General features: G+C 46.6%; 1 protein-coding gene across 1 annotated transcript in view; it reads left to right on the top strand.

The window, feature by feature from the left end:
* Positions 1-27,897, top strand: part of LOC142312855 (uncharacterized) — a 155,981-nt gene that overhangs the window by 40,431 nt on the left and 87,653 nt on the right. Inside the window, 4 exon segments of the mRNA XM_075351840.1 lie at positions 11,776-11,796; positions 12,717-12,826; positions 12,946-13,140; positions 23,752-24,017. Coding sequence (XP_075207955.1) covers positions 11,776-11,796; positions 12,717-12,826; positions 12,946-13,140; positions 23,752-24,017 — 592 coding nt within the window.

The raw sequence follows: 27,897 nt of genomic DNA, 5'->3' as shown, positions 1-27,897 counted from the left end.
AACATTTCAACATTAATACTTTATATTTATTCAGCTATTGAAGAAAATGTTGGGGGTTTTTTTGACGTCACCTTCCCTTTAACAAGCAATGCCACGCTTTACATTCAATTTACATGCAGTAATATCCTCCATCCTAGCCCCCTTCTAGTAGTAATGACCCCCAAACTGGATGAAAATGTGGAGCCCAAAACTGGATACTAGATTCAAGGTGTGGCCTTACAAGTGATTTATAGAGGGGTAGCAATATGTTGAAATCACAGGATTTATTTCTCTTTTTATACACCCTAAAATCTTGTTTGCTTTTGCAGCTGCTGCCTGACATTGAGTACTGCTGCTCAGCTTACTTGTAACCAGAATACGCAAATCCTTCCCCTGTTCTGTAGTCCCAAGTTGACTTCCATTTAATGTATATGCAGCAATAGAATTACTCCGTCCTTGGTGCATTACTTTACATTTATCAATATTAAATTTAATTTAACGAGTGTTTGCCCATTCAGACATCTTATCCAGATTGTTGTGTAGTATTGTGCTTTCGAGGGCAGTATTAAATATCCTACTTAGTTTGGTGTCATTAGCAAAGACCGATACTTTACTCTCAATCCGATCCACAAGGTCATTAATAAAGAGATTAAAAAGAACCGGTCCTAGCACAGATCCCTGTGGTACCCCACTGCTGACTATAGCCCAATTAGAGACTGTACCATTTACGACAACTCTTTGTTTCCTGTGTTTTAGCCAATTCCTTACCCATATGAATGTAGTTTACCCTAATCCCTGCTTGTGCAGCTTCCTTATTAGGCTGTTATGAGGTACGATATCAAATGCCTTTGCAAAGACCACATAAATTACATCAGCTGCATTATTAACATCCAGATTTGTACTTGCCTCCTCATAGAAATACAACCTGTTGGCTAGGCACAACTTATCTTTCATGAATCCATGCAGGTTATCAGTTTTTATATTCTCTGAAATATATATTTTTGCACGTCATCTCTTATAGTTGCTTCAAAACTTTGCACACCACTGATGTCAGTCATACTGGAAGTTAGTTGGATCCACCCTCTTACTTTGCATAAATATCGATATCACATCAGGGGCGTGCTAACATGCTAAGAGGGGCGACTACTCATGGGAAACAACACCCTCGCGACTAGTCCCTGCTCTCATTTGCATCTCATAAAGGATCTTTACAGATACTTTTTCTAAACATCTCTTTATGTATGCTAGTAAGTGCTGGGACAGTTAGGCAGGGATTATAAATATGCACTCAGAACTGCATGTTGTTATGGGTGCATAGGTACCTGACAGGTTCCCTTTTAAAGGAGTTGTCTGATATTAAAATAAAAAAAAATTTAAGAGCCTCTCTATTTACATGCAGCTTAACCAAACATGACATATTTTCCTGCTGAATTTCACAGTCACAGCTGGCACCGCCCGGCCTCAGTGTTCAGCCCTGCCCTCTGCACACACATTCCCTGTCAGTATTCTGCCCCAGCACCTGATGGATAAATGAATACTATGTAATGAGAATTACCGTATTTTTCGCTTTATAAGACGCACCTGATTATAAGACGCACCCCCAAATTTGGTGAAGGAAAAGAGAATTTTTTTTTAATTTAATGTTAAATGGGGTCCATCTTATAATGCCAGTGTCCGTCTAACAAATCATATAGGATATATGTCCCTCTTAGCCCCCCCATCCTAAAATTAGCCCCCTTAATCTGGATATAGCCCCCTTATATTGAATATAGCACCATATTGCTGGCACACGTCCCCCTATTGCTGGCACACGTCTCCTACAGCTGGCACAGGTCTATAGATGGCACACGTCCCCCTGTTCTGCCCATAGCCCCCTATGGATTCCCCACGTCCCCCTGTGCTGCCCATGGCCCCTATGGATGGCACACGTCCCCGTTTGTTTGATATGGCCCCCATGCTGCTGCCCATAGTAAAATAAAAAATCTCTTTACTTACCTTCTCCAGCGCTGTCCTCCTGGTGTCACCCTCCGTGCTGCTGAGCTGCTACACTTCCTGCTTCTCGGTGCGGTCATGTGATCGGCACAGCAGAGTGACATCATCTCTGCATGCCTGATCAGCGCTGGAGGAGGTAAGTAAAGCTTTTTTTATTTTAGGATGGGCAGTAGCATGGGGGCCATATCTAACACAGGGGGGCATGTGCCATCAAAGGGGGGCACTGGCACATATAATATGCGCTGCTCCCCCAGCCCATCACCGCAGTGCGGTTTCAGCACCATGGTGATGGACAGCGGCAGTGCATATTATTTGAGCGGGAGCAGGAGATCTCCCGCTGCCTCCAGCAGCATCCACCAGCCTGCCTCAGCCTCCAGCACCGCTCCAGAGCTGCCCCCACCTCCCCTGGGCCCTGCAGTATATAATCCGTATATTTGGTTTATAAGACTCACCCCCTACTTTCCCCCAAAATTTGGGGAAACAAAAGTACGTCTTATAATGCGAAACATACATATATGCAGCCCCTAATGTAAGTCTATAGGAGATTTTATATATATATATATATATATATGTATGACTTTTCCACCTCTTGCTTCATGGTTGGAATAGTGTTCTTGGGGTTGTACTCGTCTTTCTTTCTCCAAACACGGCGAGTGGAATTGATGCCAAAAAGTTCTATTTTGGTTTCATTTAACCACATGAACTTCTCCCATGCCTCCTCTAGATCATCAAAATGAGCATTCACAAGCTTCAAATAGACCTGTACATGTGCTGGTTTGGACTTTGCGTGCCCTACAAGATTTTGATCCATGACTGCATAATGTATTACGAACTGCTTTGAGACTGTAGTCTCAGCTCTCTTCAGGTCATTGACCAGGTCCTTTTCATTTAGTTCTAGGCTGATTCCTGACCTTTCTCATAATCAACCTTACCCCATAAGTCGAGATCTTGCATGGAGCCCCAGACTTAGTAAGATTGACAATTATCTTGTGTTTCTTTCATTTCTACTAATTGCACCAATAATTGTTGCCTTCTCACCAAGCTGCTTGTCTATTGTCCTATATTGTATTGTATTGTCCCAGCCTTGTGCAGGTCTACAATTTTGTCCTTTGGCAGCTCTTTGGTCTTGACCATGGTGGAGAGGTTGGAGTGTCATTGAGTGTGTGATCAGATGTCTTTCATACAGTAACAAGTTTAGACAGGTACAATTAATGAGTGGGAGGGTTTATTAAAGAAAAAATAACAGTTCTGTGAGAGTCAGAACTCTTACTGGTTGGTAGGTGATCAAATACTTCATGCAAGAAAATGCAAATTAATTATTTAAAAGTCATACAATGTGATTTTCAGGATTTTTTTTATATTCTGTCTGTCACAGTTGAAATGTACTTATGATAAAAATTACAGACCTCTCCATTCTTTGTAGGTGGGAAAACTTGCAAAATCGGCAGCGTATCAAATATTTATTTTACCACTGTATCTTTGACCTCCAGGGCGAAGATATCATAAAAGTTGGGAATCTCATAATTTTCTAAGACTAAAGGGGGCTTTACACGCTACGATATCGCTAATGCGAACTCGTTGGGGTCACGGACTTTGTGACGCACATCCGGCAGCAATAGCTGATACCGTTGTGTGTGACACCTATGAGCGATTTTGCATCGTCGCAAAAACATGCAAAATCGCTCATTGGTGATATGGGGGTCCATTCTCAATTATCGTTACTGCAGCAGTAACGAAGTTGTTCCTCGTTTCTGCGGCAGCACACATCGCTCCGTGTGACGCCGCATGAACGAGGAAGCTCTCCTTACCTGCCTCCCGGCCACAATGCGAAGGAAGGAGGTGGGCGGGATGTTATGTCCCGCTCATCTCCGCCCCTCCGCTTCTATTGGGCGGCGGATCAGTGACACAGCTGTGACGTCGCTGTGACGTTGAACGAACCGCCCCCTTAGAAAGGAGGCGGTTCGCCGGTCACAGCGACGTCGCCAGGCAGGTAAGTATGTGTGACGGGTCTGGGGTCAATGTTGTGCGGCACGGGCAGAGATTTGCCCGTGTCGCACAACAGATGGGGACGGATACCCACGCTAGCGATATCAGGACCGATATCGCAGCGTGTAAAGCGGCCTTAAGACACATCCTATAGTTGTCTGGAGCCCAGCCCTGTTAAAACTCGCCATCACCAGAAGGGAGGTGTGTGGATGTAACTTGAGTTAATAAAAATCAGTGTCAATTATGATAATCAATCTGGAAGATACACTTCTGTGTAGAGTGTATATGTTTGTAAACATTGCTTACTTTTCAGATTAAATATACAAAATGTAATAGCTTCATTCCTCTTGCTCTATAAAAACAGCATCCCTATATATATATATATATATATATATATATATATATATATATATATATATATATATATATATAATAAATATATATATATATATATAATATGTATTCCATGCTTTGGAATCTGCTGTATATGAACTATATTCTCACTGTTTGCTCCCCATAATCGGCCTAGTAGTGGAAACAGCTACGGCCCCATCCAATAATCGTCAGCAAAGTGCTGTTCATGACAAACTTTTGGCAGCGGTGGGATATCTGTGTGGTGGTACCCCCCCCCCCCTCCCCTTCCCCATCCCCCAGCTGTTCGTGACAAGTTGGTGGCAAACGGTGGGTTTATAGAGCATTAGTGATCTGGTTTGAGTAATCATTCCTGTCGCTAAAAACTTGTATGGTCCCTGCGAGGATTTTGTGCAGGAGTTTGAGGATCAATCTGAGTGTTTAATTGTATCTGGACATAACTGTACGTGTACCAATTACACCCTACCCCCTCTTTTTGTTTTTTTCTGCTTTATCTTTTATTTTGCAAGTGACTACAGAGATGGTAGCTGCTTATAAAAAGCATGAGAAAATGGTGCTGATCCATGTGTTAAGAGTGAGGTCTCGATAAGTCCAAGAAAACCAAACAGATGTCGATCTGTGCCTTGGTGGAGGATGATGGCAGGGACTACCGCAATGTTGTGCCTGAGACCAATAGAACATGAGGTGACCTAGCTATGGATCTGGTTACAGAGCGGTCTTACTCAGATCTAGCTAGCAGCAACCACAGCTTTCAGAGTGGAATAAACTCTTGCATGTCACTAATTCTGCAAATGGGAGGATGTGACCCTCAAATGCCCCTGCAGCTGTTGGTACAAGGATGCCAAGCAGAGCGAGAGTTTGCTGAGCGGCAGGCACAAGCAGAGTGTGAGGTTACAGAATGACATGCTGAATGAGAGGCTGCAGCGCAAGTGAAACATGCTCACACCATGAGCTGCAGTGGGCAAAACTCAAGATGCAACAATCTTCCCCACTTAACAGCGAGTCCAGTAATATCAACACCTTTTAAACGTTGACCTTAGCATTTCTCTGTAATGGAAAGTGACAAGGACGTGGACATGTTTCTGAGGGGATTTGAAAGACATGCAGACAGTACCAGTTGCCTGATGATTAGTGAGCCCAATACTTAACCCCAGGCCTACGGGGAAAACACAACAGGTGTTTGCTGCTCTTTTCAAGACCAAGTTGGAGACTGGGAGGTCATTAAGCTGGCACTGATCAGGAAATATTAGCTGACCCCAGATGTGTACCACAAAAGATTCCAGACCCTCCAACATGGACCACACAAAAGCTTTGGTGATGTAATGGATGGACTTAAAACAAACTACTTGTGAGTGGGGCAGTTGGGAGGGCCTTTGAAAACTTGCAACCAGTTACTGTAGTGCCAGCGTCCTTGCACCACTCACCCTCCTCCTTGAGAATCACCCACTTACTCATTGCTGCGGTTGGCCTGCACCACGCTGCATGCTTTCCCCATGGTCCTACACGTTGATGTTCTCTGCTACTCTCTCCTAGGACCTGTGCACATCACACAGGCCCTCCAGGAGTACTCCTAGGGCATGTGAGCGCATTGCTGCCCTTCTCTTAAAGGCCCATCATGACATTTCCTGGAAGTGTCAGCTTATTGCTGAGAGGCACTGGGTATTTAAGGCACTCTCCCACTAGTGGAGGTGTCTGATCAACAAGTTTAGTTAGTGGTTTGTTCCCTAGACAGCGTACAGAGTCCTTTCCTGTCTCCCGGTCCCACCGGTACTCCAGTGTCCTTTCTAGCCGTGCCATCTGTCTCAGCTACCACAGTGGTCCCAGATTTACTAGTGACTGTATCCATCCACCCCAGCCATGCCATCTGCCTCAGACTTCCCGGTGATCCTTGCTGCACTAGAGGTGCTGCCAGTTTGTCCCCGTGTCCGTCCCTGCCCTTTGGGTCAGTTGCTACAGTCCTGGTCTCTGTTCTGGGAGTGACACTTGGTGTCTGCCTTGCAGTGGGTGCCTAGTCAAGCCACTCCCGCTAAATGGTAAGCCCAGGGTCCCCCTGTGGTCCAGTGGGTCCACTCTTGCTCACCACTTTACCATCAGCAGCGGTGACTGTTACAGTTTGATCATGGACTCTGCTGACTCCGGCTCTCCACCTCTGTTGGAAATATACCAAGAGATGTTGCAGATTCAGGAATGGTAAAATCAAATTCTTGCCCATCTACGATCAGTGAATGTCCACCTGAACGCTCCAGCTCCTACTCCGCTTGTATCCGGACCTTGTTTGTCTACCCCATTTGCTTTGACGGCGACCCCAAGCAATGCTGAGGTTTCATCAACCTGTGCACCCTGCAGTTTGAACTGCTTCTCCCACCAGTTTTCTTCAGATCAGTCCAAACTGGCATTCCTGATATTGCATTTTGGTGGGGAAGCTCTTGCTTGGGTCCTGTGGGATAGAAATGTTCCAAAAAGTTTGATGAGCCAGACCCTGCTGCATCTTCTCTTTTGCATTAAATACCATGTATAAAACACGAATGGAGGCTGTATTCACAAACTAATATACATTTTATTGTTAAAATAAATATTAACACGTATTTAGTGGACATGAAGTCCACCATACATTAAATACAAAGTGCATAGATATAAAGAAGGGCTCTACCAATCCCACCCACCAATAACCAAAAAAGATATAGCCATAGGAACACATGTTTTCAAATACAAAAATGTTTATTAATTAGAAAATTTTAAAATTGTAAAAAGCAAGGAAAAAGTAATGAAAAAGGTGGCAATGAAGAACCACAAAGCTCAGCAAGGTACTTGTAAACAGATATCAGAATATATGAATAATTATGAGTGATAGAGATACAATATGAACAAATTGAACTACCAACAAATATTTGTCCCCAATCTGGGTATAAGAAATAAATTCCTGATGAGGTGTGTATATATATATATGTGTGTATATATGTATGTATATATATATATATATATATATATATATATATATATATATATATATATATATATATATATATATATATACATATATATATATATATATATATATATATATATATATACAGTGCCTACAAGTACAAGTAGTATTCAACCCCCTGCAGATTTAGCAGGTTTGGTAACATGCAAATAAGTTAGAGCCTGCAAACTTCAAACAAGAGCAGGATTTATTAACAGATGCATAAATCTTACAAACCAACAAGTTATGTTGCTCAGTTAAATTTTAATACATTTTCAACATAAAAGTGTGGGTCAATTATTATTCAACCCCTAGGTTTAATATTTTGTGGAATAACCCTTGTTTGCAGTTACAGCTAATAATCGTCTTTTATAAGACCTGATCAGGCCGGCACAGGTCTCTGGAGTTATCTTGGCCCACTCCTCCATGCAGATCTTCTCCAAGTTATCTAGGTTCTTTGGGTGTCTCATGTGGACTTTAATCTTGAGCTCCTTCCACAAGTTTTCAATTGGGTTAAGGTCAGGAGACTGACTAGGCCACTGCAACACCTTGATTTTTTCCCTCTTGAACCAGGCCTTGGTTTTCTTGGCTGTGTGCTTTGGGTCGTTGTCTTGTTGAAAGATGAAATGACGACCCATCTTAAGATCCTTGATGGAGGAGCGGAGGTTCTTGGCCATAATCTCCAGGTAGGCCGTGCTATCCATCTTCCCATGGATGCGGACCAGATGGCCAGGCCCCTTGGCTGAGAAACAGCCCCACAGCATGATGCTGCCACCACCATGCTTGACTGTAGGGATGGTATTCTTGGGGTCCTATGCAGTGCCATCCAGTCTCCAAACGTCACGTGTGTGGTTGGCACCAAAGATCTCGATCTTGGTCTCATCAGACCAGAGAACCTTGAACCAGTCTGTCTCAGAGTCCTCCAAGTGATCATGAGCAAACTGTAGACGAGCCTTGACATGACGCTTTGAAAGTAAAGGTACCTTACGGGCTCGTCTGGAACGGAGACCATTGCGGTGGAGTAAGTTACTTATGGTATTGACTGAAACCAATGTCCCCACTGCCATGAGATCTTCCCGGAGCTCCTTCCTTGTTGTCCTTGGGTTAGCCTTGACTCTTCGGACAAGCCTGGCCTCGGCACGGGAGGAAACTTTCAAAGGCTGTCCAGGCCGTGGAAGGCTAACAGTAGTTCCATAAGCCTTCCACTTCCGGATGATGCTCCCAACAGTGGAGACAGGTAGGCCCAACTCCTTGGAAAGGGTTTTGTACCCCTTGCCAGCCTTGTGACCCTCCACGATCTTGTCTCTGATGGCCTTGGAATGCTCCTTTGTCTTTCCCATGTTGACCGTGTATGAGTGCTGGTCACAAGTTTGGGGAGGGTCTTAATTAGTCAGAAAAGGCTGGAAAAAGAGATAATTAATACAAAGCTCATTGTTCTTTCTGCCTGAAATACTTCTTAATACTTTAGGGGAACCAAACAGAATTCTGGTGGTTTGAAGGGTTGAATAATAAATGACCCTCTGAATAAACTTTTCACAATTTAAAAAAAAAAAAAAAAAAAAGAAATAACATTCTTTTTTCCTGCAGTGCATTTCACACTTCCAGGCTGATCTACAGTCCAAATGTCACAATGCCAAGTTAATTCCGAATGTGTAAACCTGCTAAATCTGCAGGGGGTTGAATACTACTTGTAGGCACTGTATGTATGTGTATGTATATATATATATATATATATATATATATATATATATATATAATTGCCTTATTCTGTCTGTCTGTCTTGCTCCATAATTGTGTCGTTACAGGGAAATTGTGTCCTTACAGTGACAACCGTCGGATTGGCCGCTGGGCTCGGCCTGGCCCCGCCCCTCCACACGGATTGGCTGCTTGGCTCAGCCTGGCCCCGCCCCCCGCATTGATTAACTGTTTGGCCAGGCCCGCCCCCCGCACACGATGCCCGCTAGGCCACACCCCCCGCACGCACTGCCCGCTAGGCCACGTCCCCTGCACGCGCTGCCCGCTAGGCCCCGTCCCCCGCACGCAATGCCCGCTAGGCCACGCCCCCGCACATGATGCTCGCTAGGCCACGCTCCCACACACGATGCCCGCTAGGCCACGCCCCCCGCACGTGATGCCCACTAGGCCACGCCCCCCGCACGCGATGCCCGCTAGGCCACGCCCCCCGCACGTGATGCCCGCTAGGTCACGCCCTTGCACACGATGCCCGCTAGGCCACGCCCCCCGCACATGTTGGGCACCTGTACACCTCCCCCCCAGGACAACTCCTCCCATTATACTCCTCTTTCCCCAGGACTACTCCTCCCATTATACTCCTCCTATTATAATCCTCCTATTATACTCCTCTCTGAGGGGTTCGCAGCATGCGGGATGGAGCACGATGGGAAGTGCAGCATGGGGGATGGAGTACGATGGGGGGTGCAGCATAGGGGGTGGACCACGATGGGGGGTGCCCAGAATGGGGGGATGAAACACGATGGGGGGTGCGCAGCATGGGGGATGGAGCACGATGGGGGGTGCAGCATGGGGGATGGAGCACGATCGGGGGTGCCCAGAATGGGGGGATGAAACACGATGGGGGGTGCACAGCATGGGGGATAGAGCACGATGGTGGGTGCGCAGCATGGGGGATAGAGCACGATGGGGAATGCAGCATGGGGGATGGAGCACGATGGGGGGTGCAGCATGGGGATGGAGAACGATGGGGGGTGCAGCATGGGGGGTGGACCACGATGAGGGGTGCCCAGAATGGGGGGATGAAACACGATTGGGGGTGCGCAGCATGGGGGATGGAGCACGATGGGGGTGCGCAGCATGGGGGATGGAGCACGATGGGGGGTGCAGCATGGGGGGTGGACCACGATGGGGGGTGCACACCTCCCCCCAAAACACACACACACCGCCACACACGCACCGCACAACACACCACACACACACTGGGAACCACAAACACCGCCCTACACAGACACCCACACACACACACAGACAATGCTGCACACACACAACACACAAACACCGCGGCACACACAAATATATGCAGATACCGCGCAACACACACATTGCACAAAACATACCTCCCCCCAAAGCACACACACGCACCCCACATACACACACCCACACAAACCGCGCAACACACACAGCACCACACACACACTGCGCTCCACAAACAATGCAACACACAACGCAACACACACACAACGCAACACACAAATAACACCACTCTCACTCCCCCCCACCCAGACAACACCCAGAACATTTACAGCGCCCTACACAAACACTTGGCAACTACACACAACAACATCTATATATATATATATATATATATAAAACAAAAATCATACATTAACTACACAATACGTAAATTCTAGAATACCCGATGCGTTAGAATCGGGCCACCTTCTAGTATATATATATATATATCTATATATCTATATATATATATATATATATAGATATATATATATATATAATCTCAAGGAGGTTACATAGGGAATTAAGACCCACAATTAACTCAGACAGCCTGAAAAAGTATAGGGCTCTAGGATATCTGCTGACATAACTTACATGGCACAAATAGAGGCATCACAAAAGCATAAACCCACAGATCCCACACTGGGGGTAAATACCGGTCGCCATAGGACCACTGCTGAGCCACACAAACACGTGTTTTGGCTGTAGCCTTCGTCAGGGAGGTGTGGCCCTGACGAGGGCTACGGCCGACACACGTGTTGGTGTGGCTCATCAGTGGTCCTATGGCGACAGGTATTTACCCCCTCTATTTGTGCCATGTAAGTTATGTCAGCAGATATCCTAGAGCACTATACGTTTTCAGGCTCTGTCTAAGTTAATTGTGGGTCTTAATTCCCTATGTAACCTCCTTGAGATATATATATATACCTCATCCATAGGAATTTATTTCTTATACCCAGATTGGGGACAAATATTTTTTGGTAGTTCAATTTGTTCATATTGTATCTCTATCACTCACAATTATTAATATATTCTGATATCTGTTTACAAGTACCTTGCTGAGCTTTGTGGTACTTCATTGGCACTTTTTTCATAACTTTTTCCTTGCTTTTTACGATTTTAAAATTTTCTAATTATTAAACATTTTTGTATTTGAAATCTTATTTGTGTTCCTATGGCTATATCTTTTTTTGGTTATTGGTGGGTGGGATTGGTAGAGCCTCCGTTATATCTATGCACTTTGTATTTAATGTATGTTGGACTTAGTGTTCACTATATGTGTGTTAATATGTATTTTAACAATAAAATTTATATTAGCTTGTGAATACAGTCTCATTTCATGTTTTACACACAGTGTTTACTAATTTCTGGAGCATATTCTATCACCCTCCATATGCAGGGGTTAGGTACTAAGTATTAACTATAGTGATGTTCCAACATATTAGTAATCCCTCTTTGTCTGTGAGTAGTGTTTTATATCTTCTCTTTTGCAGTTGCGCCAAGGAGTCCAGACTGTGAGTCAATATGCGGTTTAAAGGGGTGGTTCGCCCATTTTTTTTCATTCTCTCTATCAGTGTAACTTACTATTTCAGTTGTCTTCTTAATTGCCTTCTATTTCCAGTTCTGGCACTGAGCGGCGCTATCCTGCTCGCTTAATGCCGGTCACATGACCCCGGGTGCTGTGACCTCTGGCAGCCTCTGATGTCACGTCAACTTCCAGGCTCTGAAAGTTGACGTTACATCACCAGCAGCAGCTGCCTCTAATCCTGAGTGACTGGGCAGCCCAGCATGAGGAGAAGAAAAGGAAGGTTTACTTACCCGAGGAGGAGGAGTCATGTCGATTGAGTATGTTATCGCACAGGGTAGGAGGATGAGCAGAGCACAGTATGTGTGCAGAGCAGTCTGTGTGTGTGGAGCAGTGTGTGGAGAGCAGTGTACGTGAGCAGAGAGCAATTATTTATTTTTTCACATGTTGCGTTGGCCAATCATTTCTGTATACACATATATATATATATATATATGTGTGAGATTATAATATTGTGTGTGTGTATATATGTATGTAAATATATATATATATATATATTTCTATACCTCTCTACCTCATGCAACAGGTGCAAAGACAGGAGAGATGACAGGGAAGAGTTAGTTGGAGTTCTGAGTGAGTGTGAGATTCAGGCCACTGCAAAGGATCATGGGAGTTGTAGGAACTAAACCCAGGAAAAAAATCAGTTTTGGTAACTGGACAACTTCCTTCATTCCGAACTCTCTTCTGAACTTGGATAGAATAATTAGACACTGGTGTCCACCTTTTGGGTAGGTTTATCTGGGAGAATCAAGGATGAACTGGCCGGTCATGACATTCTCGTTACTCTTGATCTGCTTAGCCACATGGGTCGATTGCCACACCAGTTGACAATTAACGCTCATCCCTTAGTTTTCTGAAGAACTTATCCTTGGAAAGACCCTGACTGTCACCGGGATTGTGGATGTTCACCAACTTTTACTGATGTCCCGGGTTTTCCTAGACTGGGGTGCCAGGAGGAGGTTAAGGGATGTGGGAGGGGGGGGGGGTCCATAAACCTCCCTACAAATGTTTTATTGGGGACCGATCTGGAACAGTTGAAAGCAAAATACGTTCCTGACAGCCCTTCCTGTTCTGATAGTTCATGTAAACTAAATGTTGATGTGGATATCAACATTGTACATAAGAATGTTTTTGATGGTACAGGTGAAATCAGCCTAGTCATGCTGCAGAGTGATTTTGCTGATGATGCCTTCAAAGAAGTAAGAATCACCGCTAATCGCGATGGAGATAGGAATGAGGAACGTGGTTACATGCAGCTTGTCAGCATCACGACGTACTGTGACTTGGTCAGTGATAGCTGTTGCATAATTGGAACTGAACCTACCATATCACAGAGTGATTTGTGCCATTGTACAGAACTCAGCCATGTATCACTGCGGTGTGATATTGCTGAGGATTCCCTCAAAGTAGTAAGTCAGCGCTAAAAGGGATACTGAGACTGGCATGATGACCATGAGGAAGGTGGTTGTGGAGCACCCCACGGGGCCTTGGGGAATACTCGTCACCGGGCTGGTGAAGGGTCGCGGATGTTACAGGTGGCCCTGCCTGATTTCATAACCCCGAAGTGTCCACAAAAAGGGATGGATGATAGGATTGTAGCGCCCCTGAGCCACTCAGGACACTACTAGGTACTGCATCCCCACAAGGATGCAGGGCCTACCCTCTGGGACCTGGAATACCAGTGCCAGTAACACCTGCACACACTAAAATCCTAGTTACCACTCCACACCAGGGGGCACTGCTAGTCAAATAAGGGGAGGGCCACCCAGTGGGCAGCGCCTGACCAGGGAACTAGGCAGCCTGGTGGGAGGGGAGAAGGGAGTCTGAAGAAATGTAGTGAAGGGATCAGACGTGCCTCAAGCTGGGTCTGTGTAACTGTGACCCGGGGATACGCGGGCAGGTTGCCAGCATAGGGCAAATGAGTACCTCTGGGCTGGAGTCAAGACCCCATAGACGGTACGAGGGAGCACCACTGGAACCTGGGCACGCACGGGACACAGGGCCCTAGGTCAAGCGACAGTTTCATACGGCCTGGCAATTACAGCCGAACGAACAGACCGCTGTATCACAGCTGGGGGACCCCCAAAGTTTTAAAATTCGGGGTCTCAACCACACTGAGCATGCTGGGAACAGAGCAACCGAGTCATCAGCTGGCACTGGCAATACAGGGACCGGAACCAGCCGCCCAAGGGTTCATAGTGAGTAAGGACTGTTTAATACAATCTTCGGACTAGCCTCCCTTATTATTGCACGATAAATCTCCCAGGTTTAGCTCTACCTGCGGCGGGCCTACCACCACAGCTGCCACTATCACCAGCTCTAGGAATACCCAATTCAGCAGCGGCGGTTCTACAATCATACCCGCAACCCGCAGGTGGCGTCACATGAACATTAACTCTTATCTCCCCTGTAAATACTCCCTTTATAAAATGCACCCAGGGCACGGGACCGGGCAATGGCCACCACAGTGACATCACCAAATGCATATATTGCCCGGGACCGAGTACCTCATTCCCTGGGTGACACAGGATGATGAGGATGAAGGATGTTTGGAGTAGTAGTTGTCTCGTGACGCTACCTGCAGTATGCCGCTAGGGATTAGCCGTCACTGTCCTCTAGGCCTGAGGGTGTCAGAGCTAGAATAGTTCAGCTTCCCACAGGTGAAGCTAGGCCCCAGGGAGGATGATGGAGGTAGTAGAGACCGTTGGCGCCAAATCGCGAGGTGACGACGCCAGCAATGAAGGGCTGACACAGTAGTTGCGGTTCCAAGTCTTAACTCACTGTCCCTGGTTTGCCTGGAGGTGCCGGTCTCTACCGTGAAGGGCTCCAGCCGATCCCGGATAAATTAGAGGTAGCCACCGATGTTTGAAAGTGTCTTTTCACAAAGGATGCCCCTTCAGAAGTGAGAAACCCGGGCTGAGCTTCCCGCTCAAAGCCTCAGGTAGAGAGAAGAAAGAAAGTGGTGTCGTGTCGCCAGAACTGTAGTCCTGATTTGACTTAAGATTGTGTCCAAGCTGCTCCTACTTCTACCCCAAGTGGAGCCCGCCCCCCAGGTGGTTGTCCTAGTGACCAGGAAAGTTCCATGTCTCGTGATGGCCACCCCCAGCCTACTCTACTCCAGTCCCCAGTGAGAAAGCACTTAAGCTCTATGTAAGGTGAAATGTGGACACACCGGGTGATTAACCCCCTCTTTACCCGAGATGAATACTGTACCTTAGGTGACGCGCAGTACTCTGTGGTGACTGAAGCCTCAGGGGTAACACTGTTATGATCTGGTAACCATGGATGATCACAAAAAATCCCATTAATCAAGAAAAAACAAAACCACAAGAGTAGTTGGAAACTGAGCTGACCGCAATCCCCTATTTATCGGACAACACTAGAAGTAGCAGTGGGATGTTCTTAACACAACTAGACACCTCGTCACTGCCTGAGAAACTTGCTACACCTCAAAGATAGAAATGAGGAATCGTAACTTGCCTCGGAGCAGTCCCCAAAGAAATAGCAAGCCCCCAACATGCAACAATGGTGATGTAAGAAATCACAATACACAGATAGAAAATATACATTAGCAAAGGTGAGGCCCGACTTACTAGGTAGGACAGGACAGATAACTGATTGTGGTCAGCAAAAAACCCTGCAAAAAACCCCAATCTCCTGATAATAATAAAAAGTACTGAGACCACATGGACTCTCCCCCACTATAGCAGGTACTCGTGTGCCAGACACTTTAGACAGAACTTTAGATATAATGGAACTAAACAAAATCACAGAACAAATAATATTCAAATGCAAATAATCCATCACCTGTTTGAATGACAGATTCAAACTCGGCTTCATTACCATTCCTGGCCACCAGAGGGAGCTCCACACCAGCACCCACTCGGATGACATTCACAATAGTATCCCTCCCTCCTTGAGAAGGGGTCACCGAACCCTCACAAGAGCCACCGGGTCTGTCAGGATGGGCATGATGAAAAGCACGAACCAATCTGTCAGCGTGAATGACAAGCAAAAACCCAGGAATTGTCCTCCTGACCATAACCATTCCACTTAACAAGGTACTGAAGCTTACATCTATTAAGGCAGGAATCCAACATTTTCTCTACTTCATACTCTACATCCCCATCTACCAACACAGGATCAGGAGGCCCCGCCATGGAAACTGCTAGTTCCACATGTTTTTTCAACAAAGACTTATGAAAAACATTGTGAATTTTAAAAGACTAATGCGGGTGTCAAACGGTACGATCTATAGTGCGATCGCACGAGCGATAGTACCCACCCCCGTCATTTGTGCATCACGGGCAAATCACTGCCTGTGTGTGCTGCCCCGGGTATGATGAACAACCGGTGCCATGAAAAATAAACGATTTTTTAAACATAAGCGATGTGTACATGACTCACGATTTGTGACCGAATCAGCGTCTCTCGGATGTGCGTCACGAAAACGTGTGACCCCGACGATGCATCACATGACAGATCGTCTCGTGTGACGCCCGCATAAGGGAGAGCCAAACAAATCTTATAAGGCCCAATAAATCTTTGCTTAAATTTAGGAGAAAAAACTCTCATAGGAATATTTTTGGAGGACAACCAAACCATGTCCCCCATTTTAAACCGGGGACCAACAGTCTGCCGGTTGGCAAAACTTTGGGCATTCTTCTGGGACTGAAACAATTTGTCCACTACCTGACCCCAAATCTGCTGCGTCAACCTGCCCTGAAGAAAACCTGAGATGAAACCCAAAATTGCAGAAAAACGGAGACATCAAAGAAGCAGAGCTAGCCCTACTATTGAAAACAAACTCTGCCAATGGCAAAACGAAACCCAGTTATCCTGATCCGCAGATACAAAACACCTCAAATAAGTTTCCAAGGTCTGGTTTGCTTTGTCTGAGCATTTGTCTGAGGATGAAACGCAGAGGAGAAAGACTACTCCATTCCTAATTTAGAACAAAATGCTCTCAAAAATCTGGACACAAGCTGAATTCTTCTGTCTGACACCATATTCTCAGGAATACCATGTAAACAACCACCTGTTGAAGAAACAAGAGCACCAACTCTGATGAAGTTGGCAACTTAGGCAATGGTACCAAATGGACCATCTTAGAAGATCTATCACAAATAACCCAAATAACCGTCCTCCTCTGAGAGACTGGAAGATCAGAAAAAAATCTATAGCGATATGAGTCCAAGGTCTCTTAGGTACATGCGATGGCAATAACAACCCACTAGAACGTGAATAATAAGGCTTGGCTCTAGAACAAACTCCACAAGATTGACAGCCTGCCTGATCTAATAGTATGGGTGTCACCTAATAGGCTGAAGGCTTGTGACTGTGTCTGTATGTGTGAACAGTGCTCTATGCAAGCCATCAGTGTGCAGTTTTACCATCCAGCAATCGCCTCCTCCATTTTATTTTATTATTTTTTTTGCAAGAGTGTGTGTGATTTGCTCCTCCTGCACCTGTGATGCCTCCACTTAGTGGGGACTTAGCTGTATCCTGCTAGAGTAGTAGTTTTTGGCCTGGGCATTGTACAACTGCAGACCCATCGTTGCTGTAAGTAATGATATTTATTCCTTTTTTTGGTTGCTTATTTATATTCTAAATTTACGGTAGAAATTTGCAAAACCCAAAAATTTCTGAAGGGATTTCAAAGAAGTAGGCTGAGCCCAGTCATAAATGGCCTGAACCTTGACCGGATCCATTTCAATAGAAGACTGAGAGAAAATAAACCCCAAAAAGGAAATTTTTTGTACGCCACAAAACTCCACAAGATTGCACAAAACTCCTGACATCCCGAGATAAAGAAGGCCACAAGATTGCACAAAACTCCTGACATCCCGAGATAAAGAAGGCCACCAAAAAGACCTACTCACTAGATCCCTAGTACCAAAAATCCCAGTATGACCAGCCAAAATGGAACAATGAATCTCGGACATAACTCTACTCCTCCATTACTCAGGAACATACAGTTTTCCCACAGGACATCTTTCAGGTTTGTCCCCCTGAAATCTCTTAAGTGCTTACCTCAAATCGGCTGAAATGGCGGCGAGGACCACACCTTCATTCAGGATGGTAGATGGCTTAGCAACATCAAGAGAATCAGCATAGAAACTTCTAGAGAGGGCATCTGCTTTAATATTCTTGGTGCCTGGTAGAAAAGAAACCACAAACTCAAAAAGCGTAAAAAATAAAGCCAACCTGGCCTGCCTAGGATTCAGTCTCTTGGCAGATTCAAGGTAGGTCAGATTCTTATGATCAGTGAGCACCACAGTTTGATGTCTAGCCCCCTCCAACCAATGTCTCCATTCTTCAAAAGCTCACTTCATAGCCAATAATTCCTGATTCCCCACATTATAGTATCGTTCAGACGGAGAAAATTTCCGAGAGCAAAAGGCGCAAGGCTTCAGTTTGGACGTTATAGGATCTCTTTGAGACAAAACAGCTCCTGCTCCAATCTTTGAGGCATCTATCTCCACTTGAAATGAAAGAGAAGCATCAGGTTGCTGCAGGACCGGGGCAGAAGTGAACCTCTTTTTAAGCTCCTGGAAGGCCATAATGGCCTCTGGGGTCCAATTCTCAATATCCGCTCCCTTTTTGGTCAAATCCATCAAAGGCTTAACAATACTAGAGAAATTGCCTATAAATTTACGTTAGGCTTTGCATATTAGAGTTCCTGTCCCTGTATGGTGCACAGATGGAGTTCAGCTTGACAGCCTGCCTGATCTAATAGTATGGGTGTCACCTAATAGGCTGAAGGCTTGTGACTGTGTCTGTATGTGTGAACAGTGCTCTATGCAAGCCATCAGTGTGCAGTTTTACCATCCAGCAATCGCCTCCTCCATTTTTTTTTTTTTTTTTTGCAAGAGTGTGTGTGATTTGCTCCTCCTGCACCTGTGATGCCTCCACTTAGTGGGGACTTAGCTGTATCCTGCTAGAGTAGTAGTTTTTGGCCTGGGCATTGTACAACTGCAGACCCATCGTTGCTGTAAGTAATGATATTTATTCCTTTTTTTGGTTGCTTTTTTATATTCTAAATTTACGGTAGAAATTTGCAAAACCCAAAAATTTCTGAAGGGATTTCAAAGAAGTAGGCTGAGCCCAGTCATAAATGGCTTGAACCTTGAACGGATCCATTTCAATAGAAGACTGAGAGAAAATAAACCCCAAAAAGGACATTTTTTGTACGCCAAAGAAACATTTCGACCCCTTAACGTACAATGCATTTTTCTAAAGAACCTGAAAAACAGTCTGAACTTGCTCAGTATGAGTCCCAATCATCAAAAAATCAAAATATCACCCAAATAGACGATCAGAAATGTACCAATTAATTCCCGGAAAATATTCATGAATGACTGGAAAACGGAGGGGGCATTAGTGAGCCCAAAAGGCATCACTAGGTACTCAAAATGCCCCTCAGGGGTATTAAAAGAAGTCTCCCATTCATCACCCTCCTTAATTCGAATGAGATTGTACGCCCCCTGAAGATTAAGTTTAGTAAAGCATTTAGCCCCCTTAACTCTGGAAAACAAATCTGACATCAGGGGCAAAGGATACTGATTTTTAACAGTGATTTTATTAAGGAGGCAATAGTCAATATAAGATCTCAATGATCCATCCTTCTTGGACACAAAGAAAAAACGGCACCCAGGGGTGAAGATGACTGTCTAATATGACCTTTTTCCAATGACTCTTTAATATAAGTTTGCATACCATCATGTTCGGGCACAGACACATTGAAAATCCGTCCCTTTCGGAAATTTGCAACCTGGCACTAAGTCAATGGCACAATCACACTCCCTATTGGGAGGCAAAGAATCAGATCCAGTCTCATTAAACACATCAAGGAAGTCTGACAAATATTCAGGTACATCATGTGTCTGAGCAGAAATAGACAACACAGAAAGATCATTATGCACACATTGACAACTCCAACTAACCACAGACAAGGATCTCCAATCTAGAACTGGATTATGGGTCTGCAGCCAAGGGAAGCCCAGTACCAAAATATCATGCAAGTTGTGTAGCACTATTACTTTACAATTCTCCTGATGAGGTGGTGCAACCCTCAGTCACCTGGGTCCAAAATTGGGGTTTGTTCTCAGCTAAAGGAGTAGCATCAATGCGCCTTAAAGGACTAGGAGTTTGCAAAGGTACCATGGGAAAACCACAACCCTTAGCAAACCCAGAATCCATCAAGTTCAAGGCGGCCCCTGAATCAAGAAAAGCCATAGCAGAAAATGAGGACAATGAGCAAATTAAAGAGACCGACAAAAGAAATTTAGGTTGCACAGTACCCACAGTAAATGAACGAGCAAATCTCTTTTCTCGTTTAGAGCAGACAGTGTGAGAAGCGTCTCCACAATAGAAACACAACTTGTTTCTCTGTCTAAAACCCTGTTGCTCAGTATTAGAGAGAACCCTATCACACTGCATAGGCTCCGCAGACTGTTACGCAAGCCAAACATCAGCACATATCGTTTTGCGCTCACGTAAACGTCTATCTGAATGGCTAAGGTCATAGAGGTATCGAGACTCGAAGGGATAGGTAAACCCACTATAACATCTTTCACAGTGTCCGCAAGAACCTTCCAAAAAAGTGCCGCAAAAGCATCATCATTCCATTTGGTAAGAACCGCCCACTTTCTGAATCTCTGACAAAAAATTTCAGCGGAATCCTGACCCTGGATCAATGTATCAAAGCCTTCTCAGCTTGAGCCACAACATTAGGTTTATCATACAACAATCCCAGGGCCTAAAAAAAAGAATCCACATCAGCAAGAATCGGATCACCAGGTACCAAGGAAAAGTCCCAGTCCTGAGGGTCACCACGCAACAAGGAGATGAAAATCCTAACCTGCTGCACAGGAATTCCAGAGGATTTAGGTCTTAAGGCAAAAAATAATTTACAATTATTTTTAAAGTTCAGGAATTTAGACCTATCCCCCGAGAAAAATTCAGTAATGGGAATTTTAAGTTCTACAACCGGAGTTTGTCTAAGATAAGCTGAAATACCCTGAACCTCAGAAGCAAGATGCTTCACATGATCAGACAACTGGTTAATATCCATGCCAGCAAAATATCATCCACGGAACCCAAGGAATAAGAAGAAAAATATGCAGAATAAAAAAAAATCCTTCATTTGCATACCTGTTTTTTTGTGTGGCCGGTGATACTGTTATGATGTGGTAACTGTGGATAATCACAAAAAATCCCATTAATCAAGAAAAAACAAAACCACAAGAGTAGTTGGAAACTGAGCTGACCGCAAATCACCTATCTATCGGACAACACTAGAAGTAGCAGTGGGATGTTCCTAACACACCTAGACACCTCGTCACTGCCTGAGAAACTTGCTACACCTCAAAGATAAAAATGGGGTATCCTAACTTGCCTCGGAGCAGTTCCCAAAAAAATAGCAAGCCCCCAACATGCAACAATGGTGATGTAAGAAAACACAATACACAGGAAATATAGATTAGCAAAGGTGAGGCCCGACTTAAGAGATAGGACAGGTGGATAACTGATTGCGGCCAGCAAAAAAACCTGGAAAAAATACCAATCTCCTGATAATAAAAAAATACTGAGACCACATGGACTCTCCCCCACTATAGCAGGTACTCTTGTGCCAGACACTTTAGACAGAACTGCAGATATAATGGAACGGAACAAAATCACAGAGCAAATAATATTCAAATGCAAATAATCCAAACATGAACAGGGTGCAAGCTCCCTTTCATGCTGGAAGAACTGCCCTGCTCACAGAAGCAGCAAGACATATTCTCACATACAAGAAACCAAACGCAGAACCAAATGGAATAAGCAGAAACAACCTTCAGTGCAATTTCAGCAAATAAACACAAACTGACCTACTGCTAGTTTCTGGAAGACAACTTCAAGCAGTGGTACAGGAAGAAGTCGGTATTATTCAAGAAAAACATGATTTTGATGCAGGACAATGCTCTGTCATATGCATCCAACTACTCCACAGCGTGGCTGGCCAGTAAAGGTCTAAAAGATTAAAAAATAATGACTTGGCCCCCTTGTTCACCTGATCTGAACCCCATAGAGAAAAAGTGATCCCTCATAAAATGTAAGATCTACAGGGAGGGAAACCAGTACACCTCTCGGAACAGTGTCTGGGAGGCTGTGGTGGCTGCTGCATGCAATGTTGATCGTTAACAAATCAAGCAACTGATAGAATCTATAGATGGTAGGCTGTTGAGTGTCCTCATAAAGAAAGGTGGCTATATTGGTCACTAATTTTTTGGGGTTTTGTTTTTGCATGTCAGAAATGATTATTTCTAAATTTTGTGCAGTTATATTGGTTTACCTGGTGAAAATAAACAAGTGAGATGGGAATAAATTTGTTTTTTATTAAGTTACCTAATAATTATGCACAGTAATAGTTACCTGCCCAAACATATATCATCCTAAGATAACCAAATCTAAAAAAAAAATCCAACTTCCAAAAACATTAAGCTTTGATATTTGAGTCTTTTGGGTTGATTGAGAACATAGTTGTTGATCCATAATAAAAAAATCCTCTAAAATACAACTTGCCTAATAGTTTTGCACAGAGTGTACTGTCTTGCACCTTTTGCTTGCATCTGTAAAATCGCATCTTTATCTCAGTGGCTGTACGGTATCGAAAGTTTACTTGAGTTTAGTCAAAATGTCCTTTGCCACTCTTTTATCGGTCTCCGGCCAGGACTTGACTTTTCGCCGAGCTGCCCCAGTCAATTGGCCAATAAGGATACTGGCTTTCTGGTCCTCTGTCATAGGGTACACTGGGAATAAGCTGTATAGTCTCTCCTTAAAGTCAGCCAGGGTATACGCCTCCCCGGAATACTGGGGTAGCCATGTTGCTCCTGGGAGGTACAGAATGGTAAATAGTAGCAGCGGAGCTGGAGTTAATGCTGCAGTTCCAGCAACAGGGATGGTTTAGTTTCCTTCCTCACTGGACATGCCTCGACCAGTGGTCTTCTGCTCTGGTTTAGAGGCACGGGATCTCCTGCTCGTTTCCGGCACTGCGGCTCTCCTTCGTGCTCTTTCTGGGCTCCAACCACGCTTTCGTGCTCTTTTTGGGTCCTGCCCCAATGGCACGCCGCTTCTTTCCTTGCACGGAATAGTCAATGGCGACTGTCCTTTTTTAAGCAATACGTTTTAACAGTTCTGTAAGGCGCACAGTACCCGTGGCTGTGGGCATGTAACCCTGTTTGTGAAGCCAAGTTGGAGCACCCCATGGGGCCTTGGGGAATACTCGTCACCGGGCCGGTGAAGGGTCATGCAGATGTCATGGGTGGCCCTGCCTAGTTTCGTCACCCAAAGGGGTCCACAGAAAAGGATAGATGAGATGATGGGGATGAAGGATGTTGGGAGTAGTAGTTGTTAGTTGTCTCGTGATGCCAACTGCAGTATGCGGCCAGGGATTAGCCGCCACTGCAGTCACTGTCCTCTGGGGCGGGTGGTGTCGCAGCTAGGATAGTTCAGCTTCCCGCAGGTGAAGCTAGGCCCCAGGGAGGATGCCTGAGGTAGTAGTGGCCGTTGGCGCCGAAGTGCGGGGCGCCGGCAATGAAGGGCTGACACAATAGTTGCGGTTCCAGGTCTTTACTCACTGTCCGTGGGTTTCCCGGAGGCACCGCTCTCCGCCATGATGGGCTCCAGCCGATCCCGGATAAATTATAGGGAGCCACCGGTGTTTGAAAGTGTTCTTTCCCAAGGGATACTCGTTCAGAAGTGAGGAACCCGGGCTGAGCTTCCCGCTCCTAGCCTCAGGTACTGAGAAGAAAGAAGAAAGCGTTGTCATGTCACCAGAAATGTAGTCCCGACTTGACTGAAGATTGTGTCCAGGTTTCTCTTACTTCTACCCTTCTAGGTGTAGTACCCTGTGGCGACTGAAGCCTCAGGAGCGCCACAGTTGCATGCAGCTTGTCCATGTAACGACTGACTGTGACATGGCCGGTGGTAACTTCTCCAGGATTAGCCCTGGATCTGATGTATTCCAGGAGGATGGGAAAGTGTTTCACACAAACTGTCATGATGGTGGGAAAGTGGTAACCACTGCTTTTCAAGATGATGGGAAAGTGTTACCCACAGCCTGTCCCGATGATAGGAAAGTGTTTTCTACAGCCTGTTATCGTGGTGGGAAAGTGGGAACCTGTCAGGGTCATGGGAAACTGTTACTCATAACCTATCAGGGCTTATTATAAAGGGACAGTTGATAACTTACTAATTAGTGTGTGTCCAAACTCCAGGACCCATGGTGATTGGGAAAATGTTATCTTTGTTGAAGGATGGAGTAGCAGGTTGAATGTCTGATCACTGCTCCACTCATTCAGTGTGGCTGCCGGAAAAAAACAGAACATTGCTTGGTAGCTGTGAGGTAAATCCGGAGATATGACGATAAATCATGACATTCAAGTCATGTCAGGAAGCCCCCTCCTGGTGTCACCCCCCCCCCCCTTCCCTTCACACAACTGGTTTAGCAACAAATCCATGGCCATGTCCTGTGATATGGAAATGAGGTGGCTTAGGGACAATGGACACAGGATGACTCCCTGCCGTCACCCTGTAGTGGGGGCTGCTAGCTAGTTAGCAAGGCTATGGAAGTAGCCAGACAGAACGACTCCAGTAAAAAATGGTTCATATCTCGCAAGCCATATTTCCGATAAATATGGCAACCATAAAAATGGTGTCTCCGCATGAGGACGATGCTGGCACACCCTTTTTATGGGAGCAGGACATTGGGAAATGCCCCAGGCGTGATATCAGCCAATGGGGAACTGGCAGACAGGTCATGAGTCCCCTCGTTCTGTAGCTAAATTCATAACTGTCACAATGAGAGCATTGGCGTCCGCCTACGACGCTCCCAGGCAAAGTTATGGCCAATATCCCCTTGGCTGGATAATTCTGATCCATGCAGGGGGAGTGGCAGTGCTTCCCTGTGAGGTCACTAAGGTAGGAGGGGACCTGGATCTGCCCAGGTTGATAACCCTACTTCGGCCATTTTCCAGCGTTCTTCTGCTCGGGGGCCTGGTTGGGAAAGACCTGTGAGAGAGTTCCTAGAAACCTGGTCTACAGCGCCCCCCTGTGGCCAGACGCACAAGGTAACTGATTGAACTGTGTGTGCCTGTTTGTAACCCATGCTTTGATTGTAACTGTACTCTGACATAACTGTATATTCTGTAGATTCCTTATTGTATATATTGTAGTTTCTAGTGTGCTTTAGGCGATTAAATTATATAATTAATCTTGGGCTGTTCTGTTATCTCGATCTTGAATCCCACGTCTGTGTGTTCGGCTAATAGTTACCGTAAATCGGTTGGTGGCAGCGAGTTGTGCCAAGGATTATTGTGGGGAGGCCAGTGAGATTCGGGAAGATATTATATATTCCGCCCGCGGAGGTCGGGGGAATATATACCCTACTCTCACCGGGGACCCTTCAATAATCGGCATAAGTAGTATAGCGGCCTCCTTGCTTATTGTCGGGCAATTCCATAATTGGCCTGACTATAAGAGGGGCGCTAGAGAGCGCGTCACGTGCTCTGTCTGTCGGTCGGGAGGTATAAAGTAGGGGTGACCCCCACTTGTTACCCCCCGATTGTGACGTACTGGTAGCCAGCGCGGGGGATTTCTGAGTGACCCCCCCGGTGGTTTGTGACATATTGGTGGCAAGCGGTGGGATCGAGATAATAGTGTGTGTGAGTGTGAGACCCATACTCCCAGACACTAAAGACTGCCTGCAGCAGCTGTGGCTGCTGGGGTCTTCAGACTAGCTCAACACTAGAGTGTCAGAGTGCAGATACTGTAAGGTGTGTGGAGGCATCAGGTGTCAGTTCTGTGTCAGTGACCAAAAGTCTGCAAGAATGGCTGAGAGCACCAGGAGCAAAGCCAAAGGAATGGCCGATGCTCAGGCCAGAGACGATGAGGAGGTTGTCCACGAGTCCTCCAGGAGCCCGACGCCAGAGAACAGCTCTGCAGAGGACATCGCACAACCTTGCACTGCTGGACAAGATGAGGAGGAGCCCGCCCAAGGTTCCTCAACGAGCCAGATGCCAGCCCTCCGCTCTGCAATGGACAGTGAAGCACCAGGCTCCGCAGCGGGCCGCAGATCACCACGTGCCATTCCACCGAGCCTGGGAGGCTCGGATAGCCTTCTTCAAATGGCTATGGCCCTACTCCAGGCTGGAGACCGGGAGGGCTACCAGGCACTCCTGGCAGAGCGCAGGGCAGCGTGTGAGGCTGAGGCTGCGGAGCGGCAGGCAGCGCGTGAAGAGCGCCAGGCAGAGCGTGACTACCAGCTGCAGCTAGCTCAGCTCCGGCCCTCATCAGCCGCACGTGACCTTCAAGACACCAAACTTCCAAAGGTCCGTGTTGAGGACTTCCCAGTGCTGGAGAAGGATGGAGACTTGGACTCTTTCTTGACTGCTTTTGAACGGACTTGCTTGCAGCACCATCTGAACAAGGACCAGTGGGCCAAATACCTGACCCCCCGTTTAAGGGGTAAGGCCCTGGATATCCTTGGGGACTTGCCTGCTGAGGCAGATCAGGGCTACGACACCATCAAGCGGGCCCTGATCCAACAGTACAACCTCACCCCGGAGTCCTACCGCAAGAAGTTCCGGAGCCTACAGAAGGGACCAAAGGACTCCTGGGCTGACCACAGGCGGGCACTTGCCCGAGCTGCCGACCACTGGACCCAAGGCCTGCAGCTTTCCACCGGACCGGAGATCCTGGACTTGTTCATCACGGAGCAACTCTTGTGGAACTGCCCTGAGGATCTCCGCCAGTTCATCCGAGACCAGAAGCCAAAGGGGTCCACGGCTACAGCTGCCCTTGCCGATGACTACACCAACAACCGGGCCCCTGAGGCCAGGAGAGCGGCCACCAGCAGCACCTGGAGAGGGGGTAAGATGAATTCTGCGACTGCCCCACCTGCCCCTAGACTGCAGGGGGTGTCCCCCTCAACTCCCCTCTCCAGGCCCGTGGCGGAACCAAGACGGTGCCACCAGTGCAACCTACCTGGACACTTCAAGGCCATGTGCCCTCAGCGTCCCAAGGCCCCGGCTCCGTCCCCGTCCCAAGGGCCGCCCAAGGTGTATTGTGTGGGTGGGGGTGGTGGTAGGTCCCTGGACAGCTTCCAACCTGTCACCGTCGGCCGGTCTGTGACCATAGGACTGCGAGACAGCGCCTCGGAGGTGACTCTGGTGCGGCCTGAGATGGTGTCCCCCCAAGACTTGATCCCTGGAAAAACCCTCGCTGTCTCCGGGATTGGAGGCATTGACCCGGCGCTGCCTGTTGCTGACATTTATGTGGACTGGGGCGCAGGGCGGGGGGTGAGGGAGGTGGGGGTAACTGATCGGATCCCCGCAAACGTGCTACTTGGGACAGATTTGGGGCAGATAACCTCCCAGTTTGGGCCCCAACCAAGGGCTGAACCTTCAGCCCGTACTGACTTGACTCCTAACAATGTTAATGTGTTATCTATGAATGATGTAAGGGAGGAGGGAGTGAACTCTGATATTTCTGCTTGCATAGACACCATAGACACACACTCAGCTGCAGCTGTGACAGGGGAGGGGGTCAGAGAAAGGTGTGACAATGCCTCTACAAGTAACCAGCCTGTGAGCTGGGATCTGCTGCCCTCTGCAGGGATAAGCAGAGAGCAGGGTGCTGCAGGGGGAGGACCAGTGTGTGGGGTGGGGGCTACCACAGCAAATGTGGGGTCCCCAGAGATTTCCCAGCGGGGTTCTGTTGCTGCAGGAGGGGAACAGGCAGGTGAGATTGGGGCCGGTCCAGGAGCGGAAGTGCTCCCAGGTAAGATCTCGGTGCAGGGTTCCCCCACAACCGGGGTGTCAGGAAGCCAGGTAGGTCTGCCTGAACCGGCGACTTGGTCAGGAACGGAGGAGGAGCAGGCGCGACCCACGGTCGCAGCGGCTGTGGCCGCTGTCACCCGCAGTGGGAGTGCTGGAAGCCAAGGGGCCTCCCGGAGGTCCGATAGCTCTTCCCCTTCTGACCAAGT

The sequence above is a fragment of the Anomaloglossus baeobatrachus genome, chromosome 5, assembly GCF_048569485.1.
Source record: "Anomaloglossus baeobatrachus isolate aAnoBae1 chromosome 5, aAnoBae1.hap1, whole genome shotgun sequence".
NCBI lineage: Eukaryota > Metazoa > Chordata > Amphibia > Anura > Aromobatidae > Anomaloglossus > Anomaloglossus baeobatrachus.
This window is presented reverse-complemented; position numbering and strand designations above follow the sequence as displayed.